The following is a 26389-nucleotide window of genomic DNA, read 5'->3' on the forward strand; positions in this document are numbered from 1 at the left end:
TTTCTGACTCAAGCTGGAATGGGACTAGGAGGGAAGGTGGTGCATAGACTTGTGTAAGACATCCTGCTGGCGGGTTTCTACATCCCCTCTGCCTTGTTCCTCGATCTCCTAGGAGGTGGTTCTGGCTGCTGGAACTCGGAAGCCGAGTGCCAACAACAGCATACAGATGCTCCCAGCTGCGTGTTAACTCTTTACTATTAAGTGATCTTCTAACGAGGAAAATAACCACAGAAAGTTTGAAGAATAGGGTAGTAGCTCTGTAGGTCCTTTTTCTTTTCCAATAACTTATTTATTTCCTTAAACATTTTTTAACATACCTGGATTTGGGAATATTCATTCATTTCCTTTTTACACTGATGTTAAATCATAAATAAGTTCACTGTTGCCTTCATGTTTATTTGCTTACTACTTGTATGACCTAATCAAGGCCGGGTTTTTGTTTGTCTGATTTGGCCACACCCCAGGGCTCGCGGGGCATCTGGGATCTACCCAGGACTGAATCCCAGCACACATCGGTGAGCATGGAGTCCCAACCCCTAGGCTGCCAGAGAGTTCCCTCAAGGCCATGATTTTCCTTAACTCCTCACCTGCTGTTGGGCAGTTGGATTGCTTCCTGGTTTTCCCTCACGTACTAAAATGGACCTCTTCCTAAGCATGGTTTATTTCTTTGGGGTAATTTTCCAGTGGGACTTCTGGAACTAGACGTTTCTTGGGCCCTTTATCCTGTGTCCAGACTGCTTCCCCTGAAAGCCCACCAGCCTGCTGTGCCTCCAGCAGGACCCATGTGGTACTTCCCTTGGCTCTGAGCTGGCCTGACCAGCTGAGCCATGACAGGTTGCTGCAGGCACACCTGTGCATGTGAGGTCTTGGGCTGTCTGGTTTCCTGACCAGAGACCATTTCCCATGGGCCCCACTGGCCCCAGCCTCACTCCTGTCACCCAGATGTCCATTTCTGGAAAATAAGCAGCCCTAGAACTACTACTGAGCAGCCTTGCCCTAGAGGCTTGTTGGTACCATCAGCTTCATGGACCCCCAAAGTGCAAAGGGAGGAGTTGGTTACCAGATCTCAGGGTTGGGAAAACCTCAGGTTGGCCCTGGAAGGCAAGATGGGGGCTTAACTGTATGATCTTTCATGCAGATGGTGCCAACTGCCAATCTTTCTCAACAGCTGCCCAGCACTGCACTCCACCACCCAGAGGATCTCAAGCCTGTGACTATAAGTTAAAACCACAGTAGTAATTCCGCACAGTAGAGGAAAACTGCTCCTTGAGGGCAAAAGAAATTCCAAGAAGTCAAAAAACTTTAATGGACTGTGGCACTCGGCTTTGAGTACAAAATGAAACAAAACCACCGGGACCTCTCCGTGAAGCCAGGGCACTGGCTTTTGCCTCAGGAGAAGGCAAGTAGGGGAAACTGACCAGAGCCTCTAATGTCTGCTCTCTCCTGGGGCTAAGGTCGGATTCTCCTTACTCCAGAGGTCAAAGAATACCTGGACTGAGGAATTAAGATGATTCCAGGTTTGTATTTCCTGGGATCTGGCAGAAGCAAAAATGCAAATCCTCTAGAGAAAAATATTAAAACAGCAATCATATTATTACATATCAACCAAGTGTAAGTTGTCCATGAACTGAAGTTCATCTCCAAGCAAATGAGCCGTTATGAGCAACAGCAGCATGAACAATAAACTGATTTAGCACTCACCCCAGGTGGTGCTAGTGGTAGAGAAACCACCTGCCAATGGAGGAGATGGAGATGTAGGTTCGATCTCTGGGTTGGGAAGATCCCCTGGAGGAGGGCATGGCAACCCACTCCACTATTCCTGCCTGGAGAATCCCATGGACAGAGGAGCCTGGTGGGCTACAGCCCAAGGGGTCGCAAAGAGTCGGACAAGACTAAAGCGACTTAGGACGCACGCACACAACTTGGGTTTGACCCAGAGGTGCCCAGGAGAGGACTGCCACCCCAGCAGTGTCTGGACTCTCCTCACAGGTGCGATGCTTCAGGACATCTATGCTGAGACCATTTATCAAGCTTGTGAGGCCACCTGTGGTCAGATACATGGTATCGAAGGTCACTATGCCACTGCTCTTTATTCTGCTGCATCTAAACAATGAATTGGAGTGAGTAGCAAAAGAATTGTTGAGATGGTCACAAATCTTGAAGGAACCTGAAAAGGCTGCTTCTATTATGAATCCTTATGTAAAGCATTACATTAAGTTGTGACTATAAGTGACGCCACAGCAAAAAAGGTTTTCTCCCCTCTCAACCAGTTGGATCAACTTGCTTGCAGAAAAGAATGGCTTGAACAATCCTCCCTGGAGCCATTGTTACTCTGATGAGTGCCCACTGCGGAGAAGGACCTTGTACAGTTTCCACTGCACCTCCTTTAGATGAAGCTACTCTGACTGGATTAAAACCTGTCCTAGGGACTTCCTAGTGGTCCTGTGTCTAGGAATTTACCTGCCAATGCAGGGGACATGGGTTCTATCCCTGGTTTGGGAAGATCCCTCAAGCCTTGACGCAACTAGTCCCGTGAACCACAACTCCTGAGCCCGAGTGCTGCAACCCCTGAAGCCTGCGCAACACCCTCTGCAACAAGAGAAGCCACCTCAGTGAGAAGCCTGCACCCCACAACTGGAGAGTAGCCCCTGCTCTCTGCAACTAGAGAAAGCCCACGTACAGCAATGAAGACCCAACACAGCCTAAATTCCAAAAAAAGAAGGAAAGGTCATGAAGAGCTTTCTAAGTAAAGGCCAAGTTTTGAAACTGGAAGTTAAGACTGATCCATCAATCATGGGTGGAATGATTGGAGAGAAATATGTCTGCAAAAATCAACATTCAGAAGTTGAGCAAAGCAATGCAGATTTTCAAAGTGCAGATTTTCTGTCAGTGGAATTTTTTTTTAAATTCTTAATCTTGGAGAAACAATAAAGTGCTTCCTGAACAGAAAAAAAAATTTTTTTATTTAGACCCCCCCGGGACTTCAGATACTGTTATTATCAGATACAGTATATAAAATACCTATGGAACCTCTTAAGATAGTGCTAGAAAAAAATAGCAGAAAGTAAGAGACTGACTAGGTAGATTTGAAGATAGGGGAATACAGTCATTGAAATAAATACTCTGTGCACTATTGAACAGCAGATTAAATGAATCAAAATGAGTAAAGCATTGCTGTACAGGTCCTTGACATAGACAAGGAGATGGAAAAGAGCTGTCCTCTTTTGGAAGGTAGGTTTCAAGGAAAGAGCCCTTCCAAATTTTACCAAGAATGCAGTCAAGAACCCTACTAACTCAGTATAAAGAGAAATAACTGGCCTGAGATGATACAGTCTCAGAATGAGCAGACATGCATTGATCTAAACCATCGTGCCCGACTGTGCTGGTTCCTGGTGCTGGAATTTCATGGCAGTGAGTTGAGTGTATCCCCTCCTCCACATCCTCCCAAGACCCTTGGGGAACCAGCAACAAACCACCCAACACCTCCGGAGAGGCTTCATTGCCTGGTGCCAGGCGCCCTCTTGTGGCCAGAGTCAGACCTGCTGCCTCCCTCCACAAGCCAGCTTCCTGTCCAGGGAGCAGACCCCTGAACCCTTCCCCTTCCCGTTCACACCAGCCTTTTCTGAGGCTGCCTATCTGCCTCATGAATTCAGCTGACTTTCTCTGGGCGCCACCTAGAGAGTTCCAGAAATTATCAGGACTCGGCATCCCCACCTAGCAAGGGCTGACCTCTGAAAAACCCACATCAGATCCGCCCTCCACCTCGCGATATGCTTCCGTGGATCTTCTTGCTGTGTCCTCTGCTCTCCCGCAGCCCCAGGGCTTGGCCTCGCTCCCTCGTCAAAGCTGCCACTGTCCTCCAGCCCTATCCTGGTCTCCGTTACTGGAGATAGTGGGAGATTTTGCTCAGCTCACCTTTGTTCACGTTTGACAGCAAGTAGCTGTCAGTGCCAGGAGGCAGACCCAGCTGTGTGACTCACAGCAGGCGCTTGCTTGCTGAGCTTCTGGTTCTTCCCGTGTAAATCGGGGACGCTAATGGTGCCTTTTCGCCACCAGGCTGTTGTGAGGTGAAATGTGATCATATGGGAGTCACCCTCAGGTCTCTCGTAGCTCAGTCAGTAAAGAATCTGCAGTGCAGGAGACCCGGGTTCTATTCCCAGGTCAGGAGATCCCCTGGAGAAGGAAATGGCAACCCACTCCCACATTCTTGCCTGAAGAATTGCATGGACGGAGGAGTCCACCAGGCTACAGTCCATGGGGTCACAAGTCAGACACAACTTAGTGACTAAACCACCGCCACTACCACCCAGGAAGCCCCTGTAAACGCTGGCTGCCATCACAACCTGCTTCTCTCTGCCAGTATGTGACATCCTTGAGGATTCACCTTTGTCTCAGCATCCCTCATGAAGCCTGATGTCTTCCTCGGATAGTATTCGTTTCGAGGATAGCATTTTTTGGCCACGCCTCGAGGTGTGTGAAGAAATCTAAGTTCCTTGACCAGGGATGGAACCCATGCCCCCTGCAGTGGAAGCACAGAGTCCTAAGCACTGGACAGCCAGGGAATTCCTTCTCAAAGGCCTTTTGTTGTGAGTCTGTGTTAAGGGGACTTGATGTGTGTGCATGTTTCTCTCTGAGAGCTGGAGGGGAATGGAAGCCACCTAGACTGCTGCTGTCTCGCCAAGCACCTGGCCTGGCACCGAGCCAGGCCCCAGGTTTTGATGTGTGCAGGTGAGTCACCAGCACAGGTGGGAGGAAGGCGAGGAGGCAGGTGCAGGCAGTGGGTGAAAGGGTGGGGGTGGCAGCTGGCAGGAGGAGCTGGGATCTCCCAGCTTCACTACTCTGCCTGCTCTTGACCCGGATGCTGTCACTAGCCTCAGACATTTCACCATCCCCAAAGCAGGGGCCGAGTGGTTGTTGAAATGAGCTGAAGAGCCAACGAGAGTGGGGCACTGAGGCCCAGGAGTGGGAAAGCGGGTCAGACCTGATGGCTTTGACCTGCTGCTTGAAAGCTTAAGGAGGCAGTGGACGGGGTGGGGAGCGGGAGGCAACAAAGGCCTCGAGGGGAGTGACCGAGGTTGTAAATAGCCCAGCTCAGCTGGAGTGTTTTAGGGAGAGGAGGCTGCACATAGTAGGAGTAGGTATTGATTGCTAAGAGCCCTGAATGCCAAGTCGAGACATCAGACAATCTTGATGCTAAAAGCATTGAAAGGTCTTAGCCAAAAGGGTGTGGTCACCATGGCAAAGTCTGAAAACAGCCCCGCCCCACCCCCACCCCTGTCTTTCCTTTCTGGAGAATGGACTGCAGAAGGGAAACCCAGCGAAAAAGCTGCCGCAGTCATCTCAACCAGAGATGAAGGTGGCCGAGACCTGGGAGCCTAGAGGGATGGCAGGATGGAAATGAATGTGGCCTTTTGAGAGTTCAGTAGACACACGAGGTGGCCTGGGGCCCTCCGTGCCCCCAGAGCCCCAGCTCAGAACTTCGTTCTCCCTGTAGCTGGAATTCCAGGCTCCTCCTGTCCAGCTCCACACCTGCGCACAGCACTCCCCTGTCTGGTGACGCCCAGCTCCCCATTCCCTGAGAGGCTGATCTTTCGGAGTCCCCCTGACCTGGTCTCCCTGCCCCCCTCCCATCCCTTGCACTCCACTGTTCCTCCTCCTGCTCCCTTTGTCTGGAACATTCTCCCTGCCTGTCTACCCCTCACCTCTGGAGACCCTCACTCCTCTTTCACAGCTCTCAGCCAACATCACCATTTCCAAGCGGCCTTCTCAGACCCTGCAGGACTGACCCTCCCCCTTCCGAACGTTCAGCCAGGGAGGAAGGATGCAGCCCATCTTTTTTTTTTTTTTTAAATAAAAGTGTTAACTTCAGAACTCCATCACAGGATGAAGCAGGCACCCACTTGAGAGATGTCAGCCTAAGCTGAAGAATTTCAGCATCTTTGTTCAGAGGCAACGGGAAGTTTTTTAGTGTTGAGGGTTTGCTGTTGGTGCTGTTTTCATAGAGGAAACGGAAGGAATCAGAACCAGGCAGACAGCCGGATTACTTCCTCCTAGATGGGCTTCTCTAACAAGACGACCCTGACCCTCCTCCAGCCACCCAGACCTGAGTGACTCAGGTGCTGGCAGCACTTTCTAGGAACTGCCAGGAGTCCAGAAGTGTGATAGCCTACTGGCCAGGGGCCCCCAGAGACCCCTGTGCTGGTTCCTGGCCTGGGCAGCTGGGCCAGTGGGAGCAGCTGTCTGTCCCTGCAAGTCTGAACTCCTACAGGGATCCGCGGGGAGAAACCTCCCACCCTAGGGCATCTATCCTGAGCTGGCCCTGTCCGAGTTGCCTTCCTGGCCGTGCCCCAGAGCCCAGCCACGACTGGCACCAGCAGGGCAGCCAGGTGCCTTGGTGAAATGGCCCTCAGCGCACTGGCCAGCCGCTCCTTAAAGCCTACCGCAGCTTCTGCGAGATGCAGCGCTTTCGAGGCCCTGCTGCCTCCTTGCCTTGGCTTTGACCAGCCCACCTCTGGGCTCCCTTCCATTCAGTGAGGCAAGCTCTCCCCGCTCTCAGAGCCTCAGCTTGTCCATTTCTTCTGCCTAAATGCTCCTGACCCCACACCCTCCAGACCAGGTCAAGGGGCCAGCCTGTGCTCTTGTGCGGCCGTGTGCCTCCCTGCTAGGGCCCACGACCTGGGGAGCCCTCTCCCACCCGCCTTCTTGTCAGTCAGCTCCCTCCATGCCCCCAGTCCCTTCCCTCAGGAAGGCTCGAAGGAGGTCCAGTAGCTGGGAGGACAGACTCATCCAATATCCTCCCGGAACTGCCCTCTGGCGCCGTCAGGCAGCAGGGCTGGTGACAAGTCCAGCTGGGAAGGGCAGGGGAGGTTCTATCTGGGGACAGGTCTTCTCACAGGGGTCAGCCATGCTCTTTGGGCCTTGAGAGGGCTCTGTGGTCTACCCCCACCTTCATACCACACCTTGCTGGTAAAGGAAGGGGGTGAAGCTAGAACCCCCAGGATTTTAGGGGAGTTTTGGCAGAGCCCATGTCCACTCTCCTTTCCCAGGAAAGACTTCAGAACCAGGCTTTGTGGAGTGAGAAGGTCCTGAATTGAGGGAACCTGGATTGGCCATGATTAAGTTCCCACTATCCACAGGCACGGGGACCAGGAGTTCTTGCTGAGAGAGAGAGAATGGAAGCGATGCCAGAGGTGACCACTGCCTTTATTGCCTCTGGGCTGGGGTTCAGAGGTATCTGGGGGCAGCAGGTGACTCTGGGCCCAAATTATTGCTACCTAGCAAGGTCACCCTGGGGCTTCCCATAGTGCCCTGACTATGGGTGGGAATGAGCATGCAAATAATATGCAAATAACATGCAAACCAATCCAGGATCCTCCGGAGGGCTCTGGTGCAGCCACAGGTGCTGAAATCGTCAGGAGCCTGCCGGCCCAGGAAGGGGGTAGGGACCCCTACGTCCTTTGCCCACACGGCAGACTGATCCAGCCCAGTCTTGGGGATCGAGGTTGGGGGCAGGGGGTGGAGGACAGTTCCTGAGCATCAGCCCTGGCCCTGCGTCTGGCTGCAGAAGAGCAGAAGCCTGGTCCCAAGACAGCAAGAAGAAAGCAGGCACCCACTAGGTAGCCAGACAGCCCAGGGCCAACTCAGAGAGGGAAGGGACCTGCCCTGGTCACACAGCAAGGCAGGGGCAGAGGGGACCAGAATCCAGGCCTCCTGAGGCCAGACAAATACCAGAGTATCTCAGAGGCCGAAGCTATAAGCAATAAAACACACTGTTAAAGAAAGAAAGAGGAAGGAAGCAGCCCAGTCTCTGACCCCTGGGCTGTGAGACTCTCCACCAGCTGGCTCTGGGAGGCTGAGAGCCAGGCCCCAATTACGGAGGTGGCAGCGTCCTGGTCTTGAGCTGAGTGGAGCTGACCAGTCCGGAAGCTCCAGGAGGAGGCAGGCAGGGCTCTGGAGTCCTTGGTTTGTGCAGATCAGGCTCAGTTATTATTCATAATCCACCAGGAGGCTGCGGGTCAGAGGTTGGGAGTCAGAGGCCATCCAGGTGCCCACTGCCCTTCCCCAGAGGGTTGGCGGCCACCGCCCACCTGGGAAGAACACAGTGGTGAGGGTGTCTGGAGCCCGCAGATGGTCAATGAGGATGCGCTGGAAGGCCTTACTGCAGGCGGACTGCTGGTGCCTGGGGAGGGCCGCAGAGTGGACCAAGGCCGGAGCTGGTCCCCAGTGACCAGGACCGCATGGTTAAAAGCTCCCCACTCCCACCCGGTCCTGCTGCCTGGTTTCAGATCTCAGTCCTTCCTCATAGTGGCTCTGAGCCTCAGTTTTCTCCTCCGTGAAATGGGGATGTAGTGTCCACATCACTGATACCATGAGGATTACATGCAGTCACACACAAGGCACGTGTCATGGGGTGTGGCACGGTGGGAGCTGTGCGTGTTCACCGCGCACCTACCTGGCACCTGGCACTGTGTTCAGTTCTTTACATCTCATCTCGTAAGGGTGACAAGAGAATGGACTTAGCATCGCTCCCATTTTGAGAAGGAGGCCACTGGGGCTCAGAGGGATTAGGTAACTCTCCTGACGTCACAGAGCCAGTGACTAGGAGATGATTTGAACCCAGATTTGGTTCACTCGAGGTCCCACAATAAACGTCAGACCACCGCTCCTACCTTCTCCAGGAGGCCTCGTCCTGCCAGAACTCATACAGGGTGAAGGAAGCCTTGTCCAGCATCTTCTGGGCAGACACACTGCAGGGCCAAAGAGACGGCCAGGCCAGGCCAGGCCTGGGCTGCCACCACCCCTGCCCACCTCACCAGGGGTGTCTAAGGAGAGCCCTGGCCCAGGACACCCAGCCCAGCCTTCCTCCCTGCCCATCCACCCCCCGACCTTGGCTGGCCAGCACCCAGCTGAGGACTCACTGCAGGCAGTGGCTCTGGGACCCCGTGAAGTCCACGTAGCAGCACAGGGCGTGGCGGAAGTCCTGCAGGGCTTCCTCAGCCACCTGCACCTGCCTCTGGGCCACAAGGATGTGCTGGCAAGAGAAGCAGCCTGGTCAGCTGGGGCAGGGCAGGGCAGCGGGTGAGGGCCTGCTGTGGCCTTCAGGAGGGCCCTGCCCTTCTTGGCCTGCACCAGACCCAGCCAGCCCTGAGGTCAGGCTCCTGCCCCCAGGCGGCCCCCAGCATTCCTGGCTCCATCCTCCTCCTCCTGTTGCCAAGGTTACTGCCTCGCTCCAGCCACTGGCTGGTTCTCCTGCAGCACCGCACAGCTTCCGACCGCCCCCTTCAGCTTCTGTCCACACTGCTGCACACACCCAGCCTTCAGAACTGTAGGCAAGGGACGCTGATGCCCATGGAGGGACAGAAGCAGAGTCACGAAGCAACGACCAGAACCCCACACCTGCCCGCCAGGCCCGGGGAACAAAGGCTGGGCCAAGCCTGGAGAAGGGGGTGTATCAACAAGACACAGTAGCTACGTGAACCTCCTCACTTCACGGCCCCCTCCCGGCCCCACGCCAGCTGTTGGCCCCTCTACCAGACTCACCGAGCTGGGCCCCTTGCTCAGCTCCTCTTCATGCAAGGGTTCCAGCCGGGGGGCCTGTGAGGGATGCAGTGCATAGGCCAGGCCCCCAGTGTGGGCCTGGCTTGTGCAGGTTCCAGACAGTTCCCCCGGCACCGTGCTCACCTTGCACTCCAGCTGGTCGATGAGCTCCTGGAGGCGGTTGATCTGGAGCCGCCACTGCATCTCGGCCTCGGAGCTCTGCCCTGGGGGGCGGGCACGGGCCCCTCAGGCTGGGGGCTTCTCAGGATGAGTTGAGGGTGGGTGGAGGAGCAAACGCTGGGGCCCCCGGGGGATGCCATGCCCTCCCACCTCGCCGCAGACACACCTGTGTTGGAGGAGCCAGGAGACCAGGTGGACGATCGACTGACGCTCCGCAGGGCCCTGCGTCCTGCCCGCCGGCTGCCTCGGGGCCGGCTCGGCACCTCCACCCTCTCTTCATCTGACCTGAGGGGAGTGGAGGGTCAGTCCACTGCTCCCAGACCCATGGGGCCAAGCACTGGGGCCCCAGAACAGGCCTGGCCCCAAGCTTCAGGATATTGAGGTCCAGCTGCAAAGCCAGCCACGCCGTCTCGCCCTCTCCGACCTCCCTGCCTAAGAACAACAATTTGCGCTCTGGGATGCCAGAACTGTAGAATGTGATGGAAGCTGAGGGACCTGACACACGGAGATAACAGACATTCATGAACTGGACCCGCAGATGGCCGAGCGCCTCACGTACCGCGGGCCATGGGCCTGGGCCTCCAAAGTGTCTGACGCCCCCTCCAGCGAGCTCTGCAGGGCCTGGAGCTGGCTCACCGTCTCCCGCAGTAGGAAGCGTGTCACAAACTGGTCCACCTTGGAGGCCCGCTCATACTCCTGGGGAAGAGGGGGGCATGGTTGGCATTTCCCGGCTCCAAGTATGTATTTCTGAATGGGGAGCTGCCCCCTGTGCCCCACCCCCTGCCCATCAGAGCACCAGTGGCAGCGCAAAGAGCAGAGGGCCTGCAGACTTGGCATAAACAGGACGACACCGAGACTCTGGGGGCCGAGCAAACCCCAGACCCCGTCCTTGTCTGGGCCCGGCCTCTCACTGGGAGGGATGAGGCCAACAGCGAGAAGCGTGTCCCATTCTCTGGGCCTCAAGGCCCCTTCCCTGTTGCGGCCACCACTTTCAGCCAGTAAGGCCCCGGACATAGCTAGACTGTGTGTGGGTGGGGACTGGGGCAGGGCAATTTTGACACGTGAGGCAAAATGATGGTGTGATATGGCCCCATACTCACCAGCTGGCCCCAAACTCACAATCTTGGCATTCATCCATTCATTCAATCTCTCATCCACGCACCCCACATTTACTGAGCACTTCTTACTAGCAGCTGTAGATAGAGGACAGCGGGTCACGTACCCCAGCGCTGAGCCCTGTCTACACTGCCATCTCCCCCAGCCTTTGCCAAGAGAGGCAGAGAAAAGGAGGCTGACTGTTGCCAGGCCCTGTGCTGCCCACTCAGAATGCCCAGACTCCCCAACTACCTTCATCTCCTTGTGCCTCAGTTTCCTCGCCTATAAAACGGGGCTGGTAACAGCCGTCTCACTGAGCTGCTAAGAGGCTCCAATGAGTTATTTCCCACATAGGGCTCAGCCTACTATCTGGTACCTAAGTTCTCAATAAAGAACCGCTGTCACGGGACTTCCTTGGTGGTCCAGAGATTAAGACGCTGTGCTCCCAGTGCAGGGGGCCCAGGGAAGTAAGATCCCATATGCCACACTGCCATTGTTTCTGGTCAAACATAATACAAGAAACCTGCCCACTTGTACATCTAACAGTCATAGATTTCCTGAGGATCTCCTCACCAACACCTCCCTCAGCCCCATACACACACTCGGTCCAGGGTGGGAATCCCAGGCAGCTGAGGTGCCCCCACCCCAAGGGGCCTCAGAGGCATCACACGTCGAGGGCTTCGTCTCCTGCCCATGATCCGCCTCAGTTCAGCCATCAGACGGGCAGAGACAGAGTGGCTACTGCTGAGACCTCTCATTCTCACACAGGCCAGTGCTTTCTCCAAGCCACTGGACTTCCTGGCCATTTTTTGAGCTTCCTGAAATCCGTCCAATATATTCCCTTTCTAGTGCTTAAGGTGACTGATCAGTTTCTGTTGCTTACAAAGAACCTGGCTGACACTAGCACCCATTATGTGCCAGGCCCTGTTTCCAAGCAGTTTCATTTTAATCCTCATAGTAATTTACAGGAACCATCACTGACCCCATTTTGCATATGAGAAGACTGAGGCCTACAGAAGTGGATTATCTTGGCCAAGGTCACACAACGAGTGTGAGAGTCAGAATGCAAACCCAGGTCACAGAAATTCCTCTCTCCTCACCAGGAAGCCTTTTCATACCGTTCACGGGGTTCCCAAAGTGAGAATTCTAGAGCGGTTTGCCCTTCTCTTCTCCAATGGACCGTGTTTTGTCACAGTTTCATTGAGTTACGCAAGCCCCTTTACCATGGCAAGGCTGTGATCCATGTGATCATTTTAGTTAGCTTTCTGTGATTGTGGTTTTCGCCCTGGAGGCTGTGGGACTGTAGCTCCTGCTCCTTCTGCCTGCCCTCTTATGGATGAGGATAAGAAGCTTGTGCAAGCTTCCTGCTGGGAGGGACTGGCTGCGGGGAAAACTGGGTCTTGCTCGGCAGGGCAGAGCCAAGCTCAGTAAATCTTGACTCCAGTTGTCTGCTGATGGGTGGGGCTCTGCTTCCCTCCCTGTTGTTTCTCCTGAGGTGACCCAGTCCTGGAGTCTGTGGGCTCTATGGTGGAGCTATTGACAACCTCCAAGATGAATTATGCCAACACGCGCCTCCCAGAACTGTTCCTGTCAGTGCCCCTGTCCGTGTGGCAGGCTACTGTCAACCCACGTCTCCGAAGGAGACCCTCAAACATTTACAAGCAAATCTGGCTCAATCTCTGGTGGGGTCACTGCTCCTTTCCTCTGGGTCCTGGTGTACATGGTTTTGGCTGGCCCTCCAAGAGTCTTTGTTTCCCCCAGGCCTGTGGAAGTTCTGTAATCAAATCCCACTGGCCTTCAAAGTCAGATTCCCTAGGGATTCTTAGTCCCTTTCCCAGATCCCCAGGTTGGGAAGTCTGATGTGGGGCCTAGAACCTTTGCAGCAGTGCAAGAACTTCTTGGCATTATTGTTCTCCAATTTGTGGGTCACCCACCAGGCAGTATGGGATTTGATTTTAACATGATTGTGCCCTCCTTTTGTCTTGTTTCGTCTTCTTTGTCCCTCGACGTGGGGTATCCTTTTCTTGGTGGGTTCCAGAATCTTCCTGCCGATGATTGTTCAACAGCTAGTTGTGATTTTGCTATTTTCACAGAAGATGAGCACATGTCCCTCTATTCCATCATCTTGTTTTTGCCCAAGTTTTGGGTTGTGGATTTTTTTTTTTAAGCCCACAGTCCCCTCACGTAGAGACTGTCATACCACCAGTCTGCCGCCACGTCCGCCTTCAGCACCCGTGTGCCCCTTCCTCAGCTGCAGGATGAAGCAGGGGTTGGCTCTCTCAGTGATCCGCAGCATGCTGGCCAGCAGCACCTCTTCTGGGTTGACCCACATGGTCCCTGGCGCGGCAATGGAGGTACAAACAGGGTGGCAGGTTGGGTCCAGCACACACCCTCGGACACTCGCCAGCACATGCGAGACTGCCCACCTGCCAGCCTGCGAGGTGTGGCGAGGGGAGAGTGACTTCACCAGGGGGCGGCCCCCTGCAGGCAGCCAGGGAGCATGCCGGGGCCTCAAGTAGCATCTTCACCATGGCACCACCACTCCCGAGTGCCCGTGGCCACAGACTCCCCAGGCCCTTCACCCTGCAACCGGCAGAAGTGAAAGACAAAGGAAAAAGGGAAAGATAAACTCAACTGAATGCAGAGTTCCAGAGAATATCAAGCAGAGATAAGAAAGCCTTCTTAAATGAACAGCGCAAAGAAAGAGGAAAACAACAGAATGGTATAGAGATCTCTTCAAGAAAACTGGAGATACCAAGGGAACATTTCATGCAAAGATGGGCACAATAAAGGATAGAAATGGCAAAGACCTAACAAGATATTAAGAAGTGGCAAGAATACACAGAAGAACTATCCATAAAGGGTCTTAATGACCTGGATAGCCACGATAGTGTGGTCACTCACCTAGAGCCAGACATCCTGGAGTGTGAAGTCAAGTGGGCCTTAGGAAGCATTAATACAAACAAAGCTTGTGGAGGTGATGGAATTCCAGCTGAGCTATTTCAAATCCTAAAAGATGATGCTGTTAAAGAGCTGCTGCACTCAACATGCCAGCAAATTTGTAAAACTCGGCAGTGGTCACAGGACTGGAAGAGGTCCAGTTTTCATTCCAATCCCAAAGAAAGGCAATGCCAAAGAATGTTCAGACTACCATACAATTGCACTCATTTCACGAGCTAGCAAAGTAATGCTCAAAATCCTTCAAGCTAGACTTCAACAGTACATGAGCTGAGAACTTCCAGATGCTGGATTTAGAAAAGGCAGAGGAACCAGAGATCAAATTGCCAACATCTGTTGGGTCATAGAAAAACTAAGAGAATTCCAGAAAAAGTTCTGCTTCATTGAAGATGCTAAAGCCTTTGACTGTGTGGATCACAACAAACTGTGGAAAATTCTTAAAGAGACAGGAATCCAGACCACCTTACCTATCTCTTGAGAAACCTGTATGCAGGTCAAGAAGCAACAGTTAGAATCAGACATGGAATAACAGACTGGTTCAAAACTGGAAAAGGAATACAAGGCTGTATATTATCATCCTGCTTATTTAACTTATATACAGACTATGTCATGTGAAATGCTGGACTGGATGACTCACAAGCTGGAATCAAGATTGCCAGAAGAAATATCAATAACCTCAGATATGCAGATGATACCAATCTAATGGCAGAAAGTGAAGAAGAACTAAAGAGCCTCTTGATGAGGGTGAAAGAGGTGTGTGAAAAAGCTGGCTTAAAACTCAACATTCAAAAAACTAAGATCATGGCATCTGGTCCCATCACTTTATGGCAAATAGTTGGGGAAACAGTGGAAACAGTGACAGATTTTATTTTCTTGGGTTCCAAAATCACTCTGGACAGTAACCGCAGCCATGAAATTAAAAGATGCTTGCCCCTTGGAAGAAAAGCTATGACCACATAGACAGCACATTAAAAATGAGAGACATCACTTTGCCGACAAAGGTCTGTATAGACAAAGCTATGGTTTTTTCCACTACTCATGTATAGATGTGAGTTGGACCATAAAGAAGGCTGAGCACCAAAGAACTAATGCTTAGAACTGTGGTGCTGGAGAAGACTCTTGAGAGTCCCTTGGACAGCAAGAAAATCAACCCTGAATATTCATCGGAACAACAGATGCTGAAGCTCCAATACTTTGGCCACCTGATTTGAAGAACTTACTCATTGGAAAAGACCCTGATGCTGGGAAAGACTGAAGGCAGGAGGAGAAGGTGGCGACAGAGGATGAGATGGTTGGATGGCATCACCGACTCGATGGACGTGAGTTTGAGCAAGCTCTGGGAGATAGTGATAGACAGGGAAGCCTGGTGCGCTGCAGTCCATGGAGCTGCAAAGAGTCGGACACAACTGAGCGACTGAACACCACCACCACTAACCACCTTACAAGCCATCACCTCACTAATCTTTAGCCCAGTTTTACACTAAGAAACCAAAGCCAGAAGTCACAGAGTAAATGGAGTCAAGATTCATCTGTGTGTTCTGGCAGGAGCAGCTCGGAGCCTGGAGCTGATGAGGTCAACCCATGAGGTCACAATGTGGTCCTTGGGACAGAGCCAGGGCGGGGGGCCCCCAGCCAGAGGGCAGGGCAGAGGCAGCATGGGCTGGGGTCCCCAGTGGTGACCAGCCCTGCCATGGGAAACAACAGTTCCCACAAGAGAACCAAAGTGCCCAAGCAGGCCCGCAAAGAGAAGCCACCTGACATGGACAAGGCCCAGCGCAAACGGCAGTTCTTCAACCACCTCAAGTGGAAGAAGCCCAGTGTGAGTCCAGGGAACAAGGGGCAGGTGGGGTTTGGCAGACCCGGACAGGTGGGCAGGAGCGGATGCTGGGGGTCTAGGTCACATAGGGCATGGAAGGGGTTGCGTGTGTGTGCTAAGCAGCTTCAGTTGTGTCCGACTGGTTGCAACCCCATGGACTGTAGCCCACTGGGCTCCTCTGACCATGGGATTTCTTTCCAACCCAGGGATGGAACCCACATCTCATCTGTCTCCTGCATTGGCAGGCGGGTTCTTTACCATTAACGCTGCCAGGGAAGCCCCTATGGAAGGCATTAGAGAACCCCTGTTGTGGCTGAGGGTCTCAGGAACCCACGTGGGTGTGGATGGGGTCCTAATAACCCAGAAGGGAGAGCAGGTATCCCAGAAACCAGGAGGTGGATGAGACTTGGGAGCCTAGGAGGGTGTGCAGGAGATGTTTCTCCCAACCCGGGACAGATGGGTGGAAGTCTCGGCATGGTGAATCAGCCCTAGCGGCTGCCACTGAGGCTCCCTTATCCCCAACCCCCCCACCTCCGCTTTCCATTCCCCAGCTTCAAAACGTGTTACTTTCCCCTCTCTTCAACTAGGCATGAGGCCCTGGGCCGGGACCGGGGTGGGTGAAGGGTCCCAGCATCAAGGCTGGAAGGGCAGACAGGGGAATCTCATAAACTTGATCGGAGTCAGGTGTCAGGAAGTCAGCCTGGGGTGGGTGAGGGTTTCCAGGCGGGGAGGCAGGGGTCTTGGGAGATGGAGCAGGGTGCCTGCCTCCCCCACCTCCCCCTATCCAGGCTGGGAGGACAGCGGGCACCCCGGAAACAAGAGAGGGCAGGCTTCTGGGAGACAGGACCCGGGTGGGTGAGGGTCCTCGGGAGGCAGGCGGGCGGAGCTCGTTCCCCTCACGCCCCTGCCCCACCCCCAGACCAAGATCGTGCTGCTCTTCCCCCTGGACAAGCGGCAGCAACTAGCCGAGGCAACGGCGGGGCCCAGAGCGCGGCCCGCGCGGGCGAGCGAGGCTGCGGCGGACACCCCCGCGGGGCCCCCGGCGGCGGCACCCATGTTGCGAGGAGCTGGCGACGGCGGTGAGCGGCGCGAGAGCGCGCGCGCGCGAGAGATGAAGAAGATCCTCGTCCTGCTGCTGCTGCTGGACGCGCGGCTGCAGGAGGAGGGACGCCGCGCGGCGGGCGGCCCCGGGGGCGGGGCCGGCGCGGGGGGCGGAGCCAAGGCGGTGCAGGGCTGGCAGCGGCTCTACGCGCGCCTGCTGACCCAGAGCGAGAACGACTGCGAGGCCGAGGCCGCCGAGGAGCAGCCGCGCAAGCGGCGCCGCTGCCCCCGCCCGCGGCCCTGAGTGCCTGGCCCGGACCTCCCGGACCCTGGTCCGGTCCAATAAAGAGCGCATAGCAACGCTGGCGTCTGTAGCCCGGTCTGAAGCGTCGGGGCGTGGAGACGGGGTGGGGGAAACTGAGGCCCAGAGCAAGACAGGGAAGAACAGGCGAATGGGGGGGCGGGGGGTAGAGCCATGGCCGTGGCCTGGGGCCAAGGCTGGTTTTGCTTTCTCCTTTCTTCTGACCCAAGTGTCAGAACCAATGTGCCGCACTGGAGAGGGGGCACCCTACCACAGTGGAGGGAGGGTTCTCCTCTCCCTGCGACTCCTGGCCGGGGTCAGATCCCGCCACCAGGGCTGCAGATCCGACGGAAGAGAGCTTGGGCAAAGTCAGGCTTGGCCACACTAGGAGGAGGAGGGGCCTGCTTCCAGCAGAGGCCAGGCAAGTCCAAGAGTCTCCAGCACTCAACAATTCTTTCCTAACTGAGGGAAAGTCCCAGGCAAAAAGCCACCACCGTGGGGAAGAACTGAGAAAGTCCAAGGTCAGCATAGTTTGAGCCTTAGACTCACATCCTGCCTGTGAGAGCACCCAGGAGGAGAGACTGGGGTCCCTGGTCCTCTGACCCCTCAATCCTACCCCACTGTGCTTGATGACCCCCAAGGCACCTCAGTCACCGTCTCCCCACCTACCCCACCCCATCCTCTTCCCCACACTGCAGCCAAAGAGGCTTCTTCCAAAGCACTTATCTGTAGGGCAGTTCACACTTCTGCTCATAAGCTCACACTGGCTCGCCAATGCCCAGACCTATTATTGGAATGTACAGGCCCAGATGCCCAGCCTGTCTTCCCCTCTGGGGCGTCTCAGTGACTTCCACTCTCACTCCTGCTCTGGTCATACTGTCACTTGTGGTCTTCGATTCAAGGTTCACCTCCCTAGTTCATCCACAAGAGGCCTGGCACACTTTCTGTGGGCAGGACCCGGCTGCTTCTCACGCTCCTGGGTCCCAAACCCAGCGCCAGACCCTAGTCATTCTTGTCCACTCCAGCCCTGCCGAACCTGCAGCCTGCTTTCCGCTGGCAACCAATCTCAAAATGCCCCTTTGCGGGGGGTGGGGGGGTGCGATGCAAAGGGGTGAAGGTCCCAGCTCACTAAAACCACAGGTACGACTAACTTCTCCTGAAGGTACACTTTTGTCAGTGTCAACACCACATTGCCTGCATCAGGCTGGAGGTCGCAGTACCCGTCACCCCTCCCCCACTGCCATGTGAGAACTGACCCGTTCCTACCATCCACATGGCTGCAATCAAGGTAACCACGTTCTTCAATGTGGCCACATCTCCTGGCATAAGCAACTGGCCCAAGCCCGGTCCTCTCAGTTCCTTCCCTGGGTCTGTAATTCAGGAAATCTTGTTCAGTTGCTCAGTCATGTCTGACTCTTTGCAACCCCATGGACTGCAGCATGCCAGGCTTCCCTGTCCTTCACTATCTCCTGGAGTTTGCTCAAACTCACGTCCATTGAGCCAAGGATGCCATCCAACCATCTCACCCTCTGTTGTCCCCTCCTCCACCTCAGGAACTGTAGGAGACAATGTTTTCTTTGGGAACATGCACAGGCTGAAGCCAGTCTTGAGAAGAATATAAACACAATGCAGAGCCCAATGCACCTCTTGGGTCCCCCACAGCCTGGCAGCCAGACCCTGCTTCCAGTATTTTCCTAAAGCCTGTTTTCACTCTTGCCTTTAGCATATATAAAACATACAAGGCTCTTGTGATAAAATCCATACTTTAGCTTAAGCTCACCTGAATAGGTCTTCAACTTGCAACCATAACGGTCCTAAAGAGAAAAAAAAGACTGCAGAGACATGACGTGGCCTGTTTCCTGTGGGGGGGGTGGGGGGCATGACTGCCTTTTGGAGGAAGTAATTGAGCCCAGGGTGAGATTCGGACTCACTCAGTACACAGTGAAGGCAGCCTCAGAATTGAGTCACAAACTCAGGTCCACGTTTGTAAGCCCCTGAAGGTAGGATCCCTTTGTGGGCTACCTGGGCCCTTGAAAGCTAAGCTCAAAGAGATCTTCAGGGTGGCTGGAGATCGGTGATTAAGAGCTTTCTCTTCAGCGTTGAGAGGAGAGAGGCTGCACGTTTGTCCAGAGCTCATCAAAGTGGTTTGGGGGAAGCAGTTAAATTGGCTGTGCTGGGCCCAGGTGGCTCAGTGGTAAAGTATCCGCCTGAGAATGCTGGAGACTGAGATGCAGGTTCAATCCCTGGGTTGGGAAGATCCCCTGGATAAGGAAATGGCAACCCACTCCAGTATTCTTCCACGGAAAATTCCATGGACACAAGGGCTTGGCAGGCTACAGTCCATGAGGTCGCAAAGAGCCGGACACGACTGAGCATAAACGCTAAGCACAGCTGGGTGGCTGAGGCCACAACCCTGGGTGTCAAAATCATTGCCAGTGGCCCTGTCCCCGGAGACAGGCTGGGTCTGGGCGTTTTCATCTGGGTAGAGGCTATGGAAGCACAGCAGATGCTGAGAACTGAGGTCACAATGAATCCAATCCAAGTTCTTTTCCTTGTTTCTTTGACCACCCTCTCCCACCTCCACTAGGAACCACAGTACTTTGGTCATGCCCAGTTGAGACGTGCCAGGAGACCGCTGGAGGCTCAAGGGTCGGGCTGGACTCCTGGGTCCCCAAGGGGAACAGATGTCTGGATAATATCGCCACAAAGGCCTTTTATTCCCAGAGCTGCTCCTGAAGGCTTCTCAATCTCTTCAAGGACTTGGCCCGCCCCTCTCATCATCCATCTAAGCAAGAGTTTAGGGGGGCGGAGCCGCACCGCTGAGGAGGGTCCTCAGAGAGAGGGTGGGGCCTTGAGCCGGAAGAGGGGGAAGACGGCCCGAGACGGCCCGGGCCCAGCGAGGGAGGAGCCTGACTCTTGAACCAGAAGGCCGGGCCTCAGGCCCAGGGGCGGAGCCAAGTCAAGGGCTGAAGAGACCTCTACTCAGGCCAGAAGAGTGGGACCTCGGGACCACAGGGCGCGGCCCAAGAACTGAGCCCAGAAAGGTGGGGGACGTGGGCCCGGGAGGTAGAGCTGCGAGCTGAAAGGCGGGCCTTCATCGAAGCCAGCTGAGACGCGGTTCTCAGGCCGAGGGCGGGTCCGAGCCTTCGGGGGCCGAGGTTTTGACTGCAGGGCTTGCCGGCCCGAAGATGGCTTCGCTGGCCAATAGTCGCCGGGTCCGCCGGCTGTCCTCGTTGGGCCACGTCGCGGTGGTCGTGGACCAGGGTTCCGGCTTCACCAAGGCGGGCTTCGCGGGAGAGGAGCAGCCACGCCTGGTACTCAAGAGCTCCAGCCTGGTGCCCAGCTGGGACCGGCCGGTGCTGCCCGGGGCGCCGGGCTGTGAGCTGGCAGGCGGCGTGGCGCGGGCACACCCCATCAAGCACGGCGTGGTGGTGGACTGGGAAGCGCTGGAGGGGCTGTGGGAGCGCCTGCTGGTGGGCGGCCTGCGGGTGTGCCCGGAGGAGTGGCCCGTGCTCGTCAGCGACTCCCCGTCGGCGCCGCCCGTGGGCCGCGAAAGGGTGGCCGAGCTGCTGTTCGAGGCCCTGGCAGTGCCCGCGTGCCACCTGGCCAGCACCGCCTTGTTGGCGCTCTGCTCCGTGGGCGCGTTCAGCGGGCTGGCCTTGGAGGCGGGCGCGGGCGTGTGCCACGCCACGCCCGTCTATGCGGGCCACTCGTGGCACAAGGCCACCTTCCGGCTGGATGTGGCTGGCAGCACCCTGTCGCGCTACCTGCGGGACCTGCTGGTGGCAGCAGGCCCTGATCACCGACTGCAGGCCCTGCCCCACAAGGTCATCACACAGCTCAAGAAGCGCTGCTGCTACGTGTCGCTAGACTTCGAGGGTGACCTCTGTAATCCTGCCCGCCAGCACCCAGTCAGTTTCTACTTAGGCAGTGGGTGCTCTGTCTGCCTTGGCAGCGAGCGCTTCTGCTGCCCAGAACCCCTCTTCCAGCCGGGTCTGCTAGGCCAGGCTGAGCCGGGACTGCCCATCCTGGCCTTCCGGGCACTGCAGAGGGTGCCCGCGACACTACGGACACGGCTGGCCAACACCGTGGTGCTGGCCGGTGGCTCCACGCTTTTCCCTGGCTTCCCTGAGCGCCTGGAGCTGGAGCTGGAGGCCCAATGCCGTGGGACACTGCAGCCGCGCCTGGTGGCCAAGCCTGGGCGCGGGACAGCGGTGTGGACGGGCGGCTCCATGGTCGCCTCGCTGCGCACCTTCCAGTGCCCCTGGATGACCCGGGCCATGTACCAGGAATGTGGCTCCAGGCTGGTGCACGAAGTGTTCCACTGAGTCCTGCTGGACTGGAAGGGGTGGTGCCACAAGGGGGCGCTGCAGAGGCAGACGCTGGGCAGGCTGAGCTGCAGCTGTCAGAGGCATTGAGTGCCAGATAAAAACCTCAGTGATTACAGCCGGCAGAGTCGTGTGGTGATGGGTCACCTTCTACCCCTTTCTGGGCCAGGAGGGGGTGGTCAGGAACCCTGGGGCTCTTACTCTGAGCTGCGGTGTGAATCCCCGCGAACCAGTGCCAGTTCAGAGAATGTCAGTATAGCTGCCCACCCCCAGGCCCTGTTTCCATGGCAACAAGGAAGGTGCTGCCCCTACTGGTGTCCAGGCCACAGATACGGAAGTCATCATAGCATACCAACCTCTCATCATGTAGCATTCAGATACCCATCCCGTGCCAGGCCCCAAAGGGTGACCCTTGGAAAAGCTACTAGACCCTATGTGAAAGCAACCAGAAGGGGAAGCCCTGTCCTCAGCTCATTGTTAACTCACAGAGAGCCTCAGTTTCCCCTTCTGTAAAAATGAGGTCAGGCACAATCCCAAGCCTGCTCACTGCTCCCTCCTCGCCCCCTCATTCAGAGCTATGGGACAAAGAGAGGTGGAGACATCTCTTACAAGGAACACAGAAAGGGAAGGGTAGCTTTCAGTGTTTAAAAATACCATCCAAGGGCCCGGAGCCCTGGCTGTGAGCACTGTTTCTGCTGTGCGCACATGTCCATAATATACACAAACACATGGGTGCACACATGCCTGTCTACTCACGCATGTCCTCGGGCTGTCCCCCACCCCCCCACCAAGCTCTACACACCAGCGTGGGCCTGTGGATGGGTGTGAGCATGCCCTACCCCCAACCCATCCCTGCTGGGAGCTGGGCTTGATACACCAAAACAATCAGGTCTGGTCAGTAATAAAAGCAGCAGCAGCTCCAGATATGAAGTGGCTATTATGAGCCAGGCAGAGAGCAAGACAGACAAAACTCCCTGCCTTCATTCTCCTTTAATTGTCACAATGAATGTCTGGAGGTAGGTTCTATTAATATGCCCAGTTTACAGATGAGGAAACTGAGACCCAGAGAGGTAAAGCTGCACAGCCAGAAAGTGGAAGCCAGGCCTCTAGCCCCACAGCCCTAAGTCCGATGATGGAGGCTCCCACAGCACAGCAGACACCCCCAGCCCTCATCCTGCCACCCCGCTGCAACGATCAGCCCCTCCACTCACCAGCTTGGTGGTGTCCATGGCAGTGAGCACAGCACAGTTGAGCGACTCCAGTGCCGCCAGCACAGGCCGGTAGACGCCCAGGTGTTCAGAGAAGTAGTCTGAGGGCAGAGGAGATACTCAAAGGTTCCTGGGGTACATCCCCCCATTTAAAACCTAGAATTCTCCAGCAGCCAACCAGGCCTTATACCCTGAGCCCAGCCCAGCCTGCTCCATCAGAACACCAGCGACACCCACCTGCCCGGGAGACAAGCACCCCCATGGGCCTACTTACCACACAGTTTCTCCGTTTCCAAATTGCTGCAGGGAAAAGAGAAGGTGTCCTTCAGACCCTCCTGGTAAACTAGGACTGACTTTGAAGCCAGCGGTCCTTTCCTCTCCCTGCCCAGCTCAGCCTGACACAGAGGCAACTTCTGACTCCACCCCACATTAAGCTGCTCAGTGGACAGAGATGGGGTACTACCAGCCCACCAAACAGTGTCTAAGGAGAAAAATTCAGCCCCTCTCTCAACCTCCAAGGGGATTTCAGGCTGGGGGAGACAGATGTGAACACAGGCCAGAGAGGAGTGGTTAGAGCTGGGAAGGAGAAGTCAGGTCTGTGGAAGCGCAGAAAAGGCATGGAGTATCTGTAGGTCAGGGAGGGCTTTCTGGAAGAGAGGCTCCCTAAGCTAGGCTTTGAAGGACGAGGAATTTGACTGGTGTATCTGGTGATGGTGAGGTAGCAGCAGTGCAGACAAAGGTCTGGCCCAAGCTTCAGAAAATGGGAGGGCATGGGAGCCTAGAATTTCTTCCAAGGAGGGGGGAGGAGGGGGAAGTGAGAGGGAGGGATAGCTGTGCACACATGTGCACCCACGTGAGGAAGCAGGAGAAGGCAAGCAAATTCGTACGAAGGCCTGGAGATGTGGGAGCACCTGCATCCATGGGTGGGAGCAGGCAGGGCCCAGCTGTCCCCAGGCATCCGCTGGTCGCTCAGCGGGAAGCAGGAGTGGGGTGGGGGGGGGGGCACCTGTGGGCTGAACCATAGGTGGTGACTCAGGCCTGGCTATTTTGGGGTCCCAGCTGGAAGCAGTGTGATGGGCAGGGCTGGAGCCAGGGAAGGGGTAGGTAGGCGGGTAAAGCTGGCACTTAGCCCTGGCACTCCTTTCCCCGTGCCCTCCCCCCCATCCTCCATAAGGAACCCAAGCAAGCAGGGGACACAGTGGGGTAGGGACAACCTGGGCTCACATCTACACGCGGCGTGTGCACCCCAACCCCCATACTCACTCAGCGGGATGCCCATCAACACCACTGAACAGCTCTCGCAGCTCCCCAGGGCTGAGAACCCCATCAGCAAAGTAATTCTGGAATTCTTCAAATGAGAGCTTCCCATCATCTGGGGGGTGGGGGTGGGCACAGGGCACAGAGTCGGTATCTCTGAGCCCTGGCTGCACCCCTGCCACCCGATGGAGGCCCCCTGAAGGCTTTGCAGCATCTCATAACCACCCAGCCAAGTGAGATGGGATTCTGGGCTGGAAGGGAGGCCTGGCCATTGGGGACCAAAGGGTTGGGGCCCCCAGAGGTGCCCACTTCAAGCAACAGGGCCCACTCTGCAGGTGCCCAAGGGACAAAGCAGTCCATATGTGGCACTCAGCAGGGACTCAATGTTTGCCAAATGGAGAAATAAATGAACAACAGCCTGGGGCACAGTCAGATCATGGCAGGGCCTAGATGTCACTTGGAGGAACTGGGTCTCTGGGGCTGGGTCTCTGCCCACGTGGCTCCCGGGTGGAGGGGACCTCCGTGCTCTGGACCCAGGCCCTTCACAGAGAAGCTGCAGGGAGTCAGATGTGATCTTCCTAAGAGTAGGGCCCCGGTAAGAAGCAGCAGACTGGTCAGGAGGGAAAGACCTCCCCATCACAGAGGCTGCTTCCCCATCACAGAGGCTGCCTCCCCATCACAGAGGCTGCTTCCCCATCACAGAGGCTGCCTCCCCATCACAGAGGCTAAGAGCATAAGAGCACTGGCCAGAGGCACCGGTTATTCAGCCTGTGAGGTCTCTAAGCACATGGGGTGGGAGAGTGGAGCTGGGGAGGGCCTGAGCCTCCCTCCCCAGATGGAATGCTGTGATCCAAATGAGACCACGTGCCCTGATCAACTGGCTGAGACAAATTTGAGGAGACCCAGGGAGAAGAGGTAAGGGGTGGGGACCCATCCATCCTCTCTCAAGGAGGCCAGGTGAAGGTGAGGTCAAAGCTTGACGGGTGGTCTCCACTCAGACCCTCCACTGGCCCATCAGGGCACCGTGGGCTGTTCTGAGTCATCTGTGGGCAGCAACCTGCCTGCAAGGTCCCCTGATGGCTCCTGCTTTAGCTTTCCAGATTTTGCCAGGCCAGCAGCTGAGACTGCCCAGGATTCAGGGCATCAGGGGAGCTGACTCCCTGGACCTAGCTCTGTCCTGCCCACGCCCTCCCTGCATCCAGCTGGTTGGTAATATGGAAAGTTACTGAGCTCTCTAAGAATCTATGATAAAATCCCCCACGGCCCTGGCTCCGTGACCACACCCTTCCAAGCCCCTCACAGAGGGAGCCTGGAACCAGGCATCGCATAGACCCGGGTTTCTTTTTTTTTTTTTTTTAAACATTTATTTTTATTTATTTGGCTGCATAGAGTCTTAGTTGTGGCATGTGGGATCTAGTTCCCTAACCAGGGATCGAACCAAGCCCCCCTGTATCAGGAGCACAGAGTCTTAGCCACTGGACCACAAGGGAATTCCCTAGACCCGGGTTTCAAGGCCCAGCACCTCCGGCAGCCTGCTGTACCTCTCTGGGCCTCGGCTCCTTTGTCTGTGAAATGGGGTGAAGACTTCGGCGGTGGTGAGGAAAACAGGAGGTCATCTACAGGAAGTACCCTCCCACCAGGCCAGGACACTGCATGAAAGTCAGCCCCCACCTCCAGCCTCTGGCTAAACCACATTCCCTCCACTCTCCCTCCTGCCAAATTGGATACAAAACAGAAACTTCCTACAAGAAGGACACCCGGGTTGATTCTTCTGATTCGGATCCTCTCAAGATTTCTCTCCATTCTCAACTGTGCTCCAAACCCTCCCCGGAGCCTCTCTGATGCCCCTTAACCCCCAGCATGGGACTCAGCGGAAGCCACACTCACCATTCTTGTCTGCTCGGCGGAAAACCTAGAGGACAAAAGGGCAGGGGTGGGAGCTGGGAGCCGGGAGGCCAGAGCCCCACCCCCCCAAACCCACAGAGCCCCAGCTGGCCGGCCTGCCCCCTGCATCTCCCTTCCTCCTGCCCAGCTCGGCCCTCCAGGGCCTTTTCCAACAAGGGGAAGAGCACACAGCGGGCCCCATGGCTTGCTCCCTTCTCCCGCAGGGCCTGGCCTTGTGGGGGGTGCTCCAAGCTGGCTCTCTGCACCTTCAGCTCCCACACCCCCAAGTCAATCCGGAGTTCTCTCTGATGCATCAGCCCTTGGAACGGTCCCAGCTTGAGGCAGGTGGGGAGACGGGCCAAGATGCGGCTGGAAGATCCCAGGCACCCATCCCAGACCTGAACCCCAACTCTGCTGTGTGGCTATGGTTCGTCCCAGACTCTGCCCACTCCTGGCTGTTTCTCTGTCAGCTTCTTGAGACCCTGCCGTGCAGGTGGTGGCTAGCCCTTCCTTTGTGGGTGCCTGTTTACTCAGTAGCATACCGGGGAACAGCCCAGGGTTAACTCTTCCAGGGCCGACTCAGTACGACGGTCCTGGGCAGGCCCGTGTGTGTATGTATGTGTTGTATGTGCAGGGAGAGTAAGAGGCACAGAAAGCAAGGGTGGACAGATGGTATTTATGGAGAAACAGACAGGAAGGACAACAGAGGTAGCAAAAGTGGAGTCCAGACATGGTCCCTGTCTCCCCTAGGGACTAGAGACTCCCTGGTCACTCAAAACAACCC

The 26389-nt window shown here is 55.8% G+C and overlaps 2 protein-coding genes across 2 annotated transcripts; one reads left to right on the forward strand and one right to left on the reverse strand.

Annotated features, from left to right (window-relative positions):
- Window positions 1-7185: 7185 nt before the first annotated feature.
- On the reverse strand, window positions 7186-25919 carry NECAB3 (N-terminal EF-hand calcium binding protein 3). Its single transcript, XM_061125692.1, has 13 exons — window positions 25689-25919; window positions 25609-25633; window positions 23728-23836; window positions 22739-22764; window positions 22468-22565; window positions 10277-10413; window positions 9884-10002; window positions 9682-9761; window positions 9541-9594; window positions 8919-9031; window positions 8670-8747; window positions 8088-8179; window positions 7186-8008 (listed from the first exon to the last, which is right to left on the reverse strand). The coding sequence occupies exons 1-13, from the start codon at window positions 25917-25919 to the stop codon at window positions 7980-7982; spliced, it is 1191 nt and encodes a 396-aa protein (XP_060981675.1). The 3' UTR covers window positions 7186-7979.
- ACTL10 (actin like 10) lies at window positions 20117-21258 on the forward strand. Its single transcript, XM_061127549.1, has one exon. It carries the CDS (start codon window positions 20117-20119, stop codon window positions 21254-21256), a length of 1140 nt encoding a protein of 379 aa, XP_060983532.1. The 3' UTR covers window positions 21257-21258.
- Window positions 25920-26389: the final 470 nt, after the last annotated feature.

This window comes from Dama dama, chromosome 23, assembly GCF_033118175.1.
Source record: "Dama dama isolate Ldn47 chromosome 23, ASM3311817v1, whole genome shotgun sequence".
In the NCBI taxonomy this organism is placed as follows: domain Eukaryota; kingdom Metazoa; phylum Chordata; class Mammalia; order Artiodactyla; family Cervidae; genus Dama; species Dama dama.